Source organism: Echinops telfairi, unplaced genomic scaffold, assembly GCF_000313985.2.
Source record: "Echinops telfairi isolate 266 unplaced genomic scaffold, ASM31398v2 ScPeMD7_22;HRSCAF=79, whole genome shotgun sequence".
In the NCBI taxonomy this organism is placed as follows: Eukaryota; Metazoa; Chordata; class Mammalia; order Afrosoricida; family Tenrecidae; genus Echinops; species Echinops telfairi.
Genome location: NW_022103919.1, coordinates 3,395,550 through 3,402,581, shown reverse-complemented (window position 1 = coordinate 3,402,581; position 7,032 = coordinate 3,395,550). Strand labels below are relative to the sequence as shown.

At 49.8% G+C, this 7,032-nt stretch overlaps 1 protein-coding gene across 6 annotated transcripts in view; it reads right to left on the bottom strand.

Moving 5' to 3' along the window:
- The window catches only part of ODF2 (outer dense fiber of sperm tails 2), a 43,849-nt gene that overhangs the window by 36,207 nt on the left and 610 nt on the right, over positions 1-7,032 (bottom strand). The window contains exons 1-4 of one of the 6 annotated variants that reach the window (XM_045288543.1): positions 4,737-4,823; positions 4,609-4,658; positions 3,715-3,868; positions 3,321-3,446 (exon numbers count right to left, since the gene is read on the bottom strand). In XM_045288543.1, the coding sequence (XP_045144478.1) occupies positions 3,321-3,446; positions 3,715-3,822 (234 nt within the window). In that variant the 5' untranslated portion in view covers positions 3,823-3,868; positions 4,609-4,658; positions 4,737-4,823. Of the gene's footprint in view, positions 1-3,320; positions 3,447-3,714; positions 3,869-4,608; positions 4,659-4,736; positions 4,828-6,203; positions 6,435-7,032 lie in introns of those variants that run through there. The other 5 variants (XM_013007388.3, XM_013007390.2, XM_030885118.2 and 2 more) reach the window with 5 other exon arrangements.

The window sequence follows — 7,032 nt, the reverse complement described above, 5'->3', positions numbered from 1 at the left end:
GGAGAATGGGTAGGAAAGAGGGAACCGATTACATGGAACTGTGTGTGACCTCCTCCCTGGGGGACAGACAACCGAAAAGTGGGTGAAGGGAGAAGACGGACAGGGCAAGATATGACAAAATACTAATTTATAAATTATCAAGGGCTCATGAGGGAGGGGGGAGCGGGGAGGGAGATGGGTGAAAGGGAAGATAATATACAAGAGGGAGATGGGAGGAAAAAAAGGGAAGGGAGGGAGGGGACAAAATGAGGAGCTGATATGCCAGGGCTTAAGTGGAGAGGAAATGTTTTGAGAATGAATGTACAAATGTGCTTTACACAACTGATGTATGTATGGATTGTGATAAGAGTTGTATGAGCCCGAATAAAACGATTAAAAATAAATAAAACTTCACTGAGTTGTGGTGATGACGCATGTAACTTTCTGTGCTTTTCAACAAAAAGTTTTGTTGGCCAGATTTGAGTACTAGGATTACAGGTGACTGTTTTTCTATTTTTTTTTTTTCAATTTCCATAATGATAGAAAAAGAAATTCCATAATGGAATGTCTTCTCCCCCTTACTATTACGGAGAGAAAAAAATATGGACCTCTCTACTTCCACAGACAACCTGAAGTACCAGCAGAAGGTGTTTAAAACTTCAAACAAGAAACCACACATGCACACAGTGGCTTCTGGACTCCATTTCCAAGTGTACTTTGTCTACACGACGGGCAGAATTGGGCCAGGGCCTCTCAGGAATTGGGAGGTGGAACAACCAGAGGGAGGTGGGAAGGAGCTGGCCCGAAAGAGGAGGCCTGAAAACAGCAACAAGAAGATTTGCTGAGACTGCACCAGTCACCTCCTCTAGGATTCTGTGGCTTCGGGACAAGTTGGCACGGGGCCTTTCGTAAAGGATCATAGCTCCTAGCAACCCACGTCAACAGGAAGCCAATTTTCATAGCAACGTACCTTTACACTTTGAAACTACATTCTCTCACTTTTACAAAATGCATGCTTGCTATAAAGGCATTCAAACTCCGTACAAAATAAAAACAGTATAAAGCCTCCCCCCACATCCCACAGCTCAGAGGTAATCACTGCTTACCACTTTGAGTATATCCTTCCAGAAAATGTTATGCACACTTAACAACAGATATATTAATGTCTTTTTTCTTTCCTCTCCCCTGAAAATAGGGTCAAATGACTCTGTGCAATAGGCTAGCGGGTGGACAGGTGTTAACTTGGGTGAAAGGGAAGATAATATACAAGAGGGAGATGGGAGGAAAAAAAGGGAAGAAACAGATAAGTTTCAAATGGTGAATGCAAAAAAAGAAGAAAATGACCTGATATGTAAACCCACACCTAATTAAAAAAAGAAAACTGTGGTACTGTGCTTTATCATCTAGAAATAGCTACACCTCAACCTTTGTTAACAACAGCAAGGTATTCCATTGTATGGATATTTATCCTAATTTAACCAGTACCCTCCAGACAGCTTGCAGCCAATTTTCTCTCACTACAAGCAATGTCCCAGCAAACATCTGTACACACCCCTGTATCCTCTGTGACTTTTGTAAGCTCAATTCTTGGAAGCAAAAGAGCAGAATCAATGTTTGGCTAAAGGCAGTCTGAGCACCCACCAGCAAGACTGGACCGATGCACAGACCTGCCACAGGGACTGCAAAGGTTTGCTGATCTTCTACTCGTGTCCCCATACAAGTCCTTGGGAATCTTTGTCCCATTCAATGAAATGAGGGCTCATTTTAGCTTTTAAGACATATGGCTTAAAACACAGTTAACTAGAGATTAACCTGCAAATGCTATGGTAGCCTCTATGGAAAATTATCCTGCCATAATAACTGTGGTGGGACCAGAGACAAGCTCCTGGTTTGGGATGTTTGGGGTATTTGCAATGCTTCGGGTCTTTTGTCATGAGCGACCACAATGACTATAATTGAACGTCACCACAGGAAGCACAAACACGGGGCTCAAGTAGAAAGAAAATGTTTTGAGCATGATGATGGCAACCTATGTACAAATGTGTTTGACACGATGGATGGATGTATCGATTGTAATAAGAGCTGTAAGAGGGCCCAATAAAATGATTTTTTTTAAAAGAAAGCACAAAGATGGAGAGTGGAACAGCCGATTTTTTTTTAATAAATGGTAATTATACTTTAAAATATATCTATGGCTTTCACGAACATTTTACTGATTATTAGTGAGGGTCACATAGTAGAAGTACAAGACAGCACCTTCATTTCAATCTTCCTTACATTTTAAATATATATGAATGTGTGTGTATGTGTGTGTGTGTGTGTGTGTGTGTGTGTGTGTGTAAAATGCCAGAATTTTTGCCATTTATTCCCTCAATACCCCACACTACCTTACTTGCCTCTTTAAAGCTAAATTGGTGAAAACTAAACTGTGAGGTTATAACGATAAACGTAAGAAGAATTCCTTTTCTTTTGATTTCTAATTTTAAAAGAAAAAGAAAAACTGAATCTTTCAAAATAGTCCAATGGTTGTCATCTTAAGGCAGGCCCCAGTCCTTTGTCTCAAGAATGCACAGCTTTGGCTTCACCTAATTCACAATAAAATGTTTAAACGAAGGGGAAAAAAAAAAAAAAGAAGAAACTCTTTGTATAAAACATGGCCCCAAACTCTTAGCTTTGTCTTATGATGCGATTTACTATTGCACTTGATTAGAATGTCAGCACAATGAAGGCAGGTCGGCCTGGCTCAAGCAGGACCTCCAGCCCCAGCCTTGCCTGGCATGTAGGAGGCACTCAATAACTGTGTGCTACGGCGATGAAGATGGCTGGCTGTATGGGAAGGTAAGCCATACTGAGGTGTGGCTGGGAAAAAACCCTGAATAGTTGTGGTGGCATATATGGAACGTGTACATGGTCTCCTATGAGGACTTTGCACGCAGCAATGCTTCCTTGGCTAAGTACTTTCTGGAAATATATAGATATATTTCAATCATTCTTCAGATACTATTAACAATGACAGGGAAGGACATGTCATGCTCCTCACCTATAATCAGAGTGGCCAAGACTACACATCTCTGAGGTGAGATGCCTTTGAGCCCTCACCTCGCCTACTACCTCTGTGAGCCTTTGTTTCCACATTGGTAAAGTGAGCTGGCTGAGCCTACCCTAGCGCCGTCCATTGTGGAGGCTCAGAAAACAGGGCTCGGGTTCGGTGTTTAACGTGGTTTAAATGGGGCCTGATCAGAGGTCTAGAACAGCTACAGCTGACCCTGAATCCTACCGAGTTTGAGGCCTTTAGAATCTGACCAGTCCGAGAAGGAAAGCCTGAACAAGAGTGAGCCTACCTCCCACTTGTATCCCACATGCCGGGCAGGTGACTTTCCAGGGGGCATCCAAGGTACCTTGGTTTTCACCCGGACACTCCGCCGCACATTCACGGTGTCCCCTTTCATTCCGCGCTTATGAGATTTCTGTGGAAACGGACAAACCCAGGGTCACTTCCGGGCCCGGCTGGCCATGGCATCACTCTGCTGGCGTCCACCTCCAGCTCTGCAGGGGAGCCTCCTCTCTCTAAGGTTTCTGGAGGACCATTCGGCCTACCTTCTAAGTGGACAACTGATCACCAAACGACAGTGCACTCGTCTCCCAATCCTTGGCCATTAGGAGCTCGAGGAGGCTGAGCGAAGGGGCGATGCCCTCGCCCACAGCCGTGGCCTCGGCCCGGTGGCATGCGCCTACCTGGCTGCTGGTCGCTGATGGTTTCGGGAGTTTTTTTATGTGGACGTGGACAGGGGTGTTCTCATCCACGTGAACATGTAAGGGGGGAGTTGAAGAGCGGTCCTTCATGGTTCACTTCTGGCAGGCAGGGGAGGACAACATAAAAAAGGTTGATCTGTGGATGAGTAAACTGGGCATAAAAACCAGCTCCGTGAGGGGGCAGGGGGGCACACTGAAAGCCTAGCCACCAAGCGCCAGTAGAACTACAACAGCATGCAGGTGGAAACTGAGGCAGCAGTGCCATTCAGCAAGCTCCTGGAGAAACCCCAGCTCAGGCCGGCCGGGGAGATCAGGCCCATGCGAGCAAGAGGGCTGGGAGGACACGGGTTCTGCGGAAGAGCTCAGAACCGGGTCCCAGGACACCAGGGGCGGAATCGCCTCTCCGGCTTGCTGGGACGCAGAGCGCCTCCTGGGATTGAGGGCAGCACGGGCGGAAAGCAGATGCAACCTTCGACCCTAACTGACCCAAGCGTCAAGCATGCGGATTAGCGCGGCAAGCAAGTCAAATGGTTAGGACACAAAGCACCGCAGGCAGCAGGCAAGTCGGAGACCATGTCCACAAAGAGCTGGAGGCCACGCCAAGGATGAGAAGGCAAAGAAAAACCACCAGGGCAGAACCCCAACGACGCACCTGTCCCCCACGGCCAGTCAGGCCTCCAAGTTCCATCCTCTGTGGGTGCCCCTTCAACCCCACCCCTTTCTTGAGGGGCAGGGGAGGAAATGCATTTTAAAGGGCTTTTTTTTTTTTTTTTTTTTGGAATTTTCTGGAAGGATATGATTAAGACAACTTTCTCATCTCCTGGCAACCTCACTAAAGGCACAAAAAAAAAGTCGGCAGAATAAGCATGGCAGTACCTCGCAGGCCACCCGGGTAGTGAGAGGTGTCTGTCAGGGCACGGTAGCTTCTAGGAAAAAAATGGGGCAAAGCGTTTTTGGGTGGGGAGACAGACCAGAGAAGGGTGCTTCCGATGCACGTCACCTACCGTCACAGTTACACTGGGCGCTCCACAAGGTGTTCGCAAGACCTTTTTCTGCGTCAGACTCGTGACTCCGTTCTTCCCACACGTTGGAAACCTGCACCCAGGCACAAGAACCAGGTTAGAGGTAGAATACTATGGTTCTCCTACTGCTGCGACCTCCTGGTACTACACACTGCATTGAGTGGCTAACAAGTTCACAGCTAGGAGAACCAGTTGGGCATGACTCAGCTCCCTCCACACGAGCCACACATATACATGGTGTCCCCAACAGTGGGATGGTAAAAGGAGGTGTGATGGGCCTTGGGCCAGCTGGTCTTTTAACCTGCCATCGCATCACACACATTGTGACCTTTCACTGGGGAGTCTAGTTAGCATCCTGACAGGTGACCAAAAGGCGGGCAGCACATGAGCAGCGGCCAAGGTACTAGCTTGGCCGAGGATGAAATTCCGGAGCAGTGCCTGAAACAGAAGCAGCAGCCCAAGAGAATTGCTCAGGGAATGAGTGGTACAGGACAGGGAATGTTAAACTCTCTGAGACTAAAACTCAGGCAAGGAAGCCTAAGAACAGGAAAACACTGGCCCAGATGTCATTTGCTGCCTTTTACACTCCTGAGAATGAGGCTTCTTGGTTTGTCTTGTTTTATTGCTGTGATGTGTATCATTCACTTTGCTTCGTACAGACCCCAGCACCCGATTTGTAACTAACAGCAACAGTTTAATTTGCTCCAAACCTTTGGGCAGGAATACATTCAAGAATTCCATAACGGGGGAGTGGGTTTTCAAAGGATCGTTTCGGTCCATCCCACTGCCTCCTGAGAGCCTCAAAATACCACCTTGCCCCTCCCACAGGTGGTAGGGGGAAATAATACAACATTAAGACATGTGGACACTTTGTGCACTTTGCTGAGTATTTCACCCTGATCTTACAAAAGACACAAAATGTCACTGAGCCCTATTCATCAGTTAGCCAAGTATCAGCACACCAGAGCAGAGCCTCCCCCCACCACCACCACTGGTACCACTCGCTGAAGGTCACTAGACTTTGACAATCTCTCCCTCTTTGGGATACCCATCAAACCACCGTGATTCCATCAGCACCTTGCTCACTGTCAGATAGATCCACCTCCCACACCACGTGTTACTTATTAACACTTGGCTTCCTTTCCAAGAGAAGCTGAGCTTAGTAGTCCTCCGCTGAGACACATTTGTGCTCCTTGGGGACCTGTTTGCTACCAGGAAACTATGGTCCCTAGAAAGGGAAGGTGGGGAGGGGAGGCGGGAAGAAGGGGTCAGGGTGGGATTGTGTTTCCTTCCTTCCTTTTAGAAGTTATTACATGTTCTGGTCCATGATTTCTGGGCACAGAATGGGGAAGCTGAGAGAGAAGCCTCCAGGGGCCCCGCCTGAGGATTCCTGCCCGCCTCTCCTGCCCTCGGGGCAGCGGCGGCACCCCCCCACTGGCAGCGAAGTACCTGGGGGAGCCGCCTGAGGATGAGGCAGACATGGCTAGGCATCAAAGCGCAAAGGTGGGCAATTGGGTCAGCAGGCTCTGCTCAGGGGGAACCCAGAGGGGCTTGTCAATGAGAATTTCAGGGGCTCGGCATCAAACGTCCTCTTTGAGGGGAAGAGGGTGGAAGCTTTGGGGCAGGTGGATGAAAACGTGGGAGGCGCTCCTCCACTGTCCAAGTCGCACAGCAATTGTCCTGCCAAAGTGGGGAGGGGGCGGATAGGAGAGGCTGAACGACCTGCGGGGCGACGGGAGGGTCCAAGAGGTGAGTGGAAGTCACTCCCCTCTCTGGGGCGGGGTAAAAGGGGCAGCACGGAGATTAGAGGGCCCACCCCGCCCAGAACCCTCCCGGGAGGGAAGGTGGTGGGCTCCAAGGGGGAAAACCTGAGTTGCTGGTAAGCGTGCGTGCGTAGAGGGCAGGTGAGAACCAACAGGCCCCAAGTGGGCCCCAAGGGCCCGGAACCCAAGCAGCCGGCGGGAGGGATGTTCGGGGCGGGGCCAAGGCAACAGTCTCCTAGGAGAAGGGGCGTTCCCGGCAGAATAAATACCCCGAGCGGGCCAATCGTGTGCGGAAGAGGGAAATGGCCCCGGCCGGTGGGAGAGCCTGTGGGTGCCGCGAGTGGCGCTGCGGAGGGTGGGCGGTGCGTTCAGGAAGCGGGGCAGGGCGCCCAGGGGAGGCCCCGGGGCCGGGGAGCGCTCCAGCGGCCCCCGGGGGGACGAGTCAGTAACCGCTGCGCGATGATGAAAGCCGGCCCGAGGGGCGGCGGCGGCGGCGGACCAGGCGGGCCAAGGCC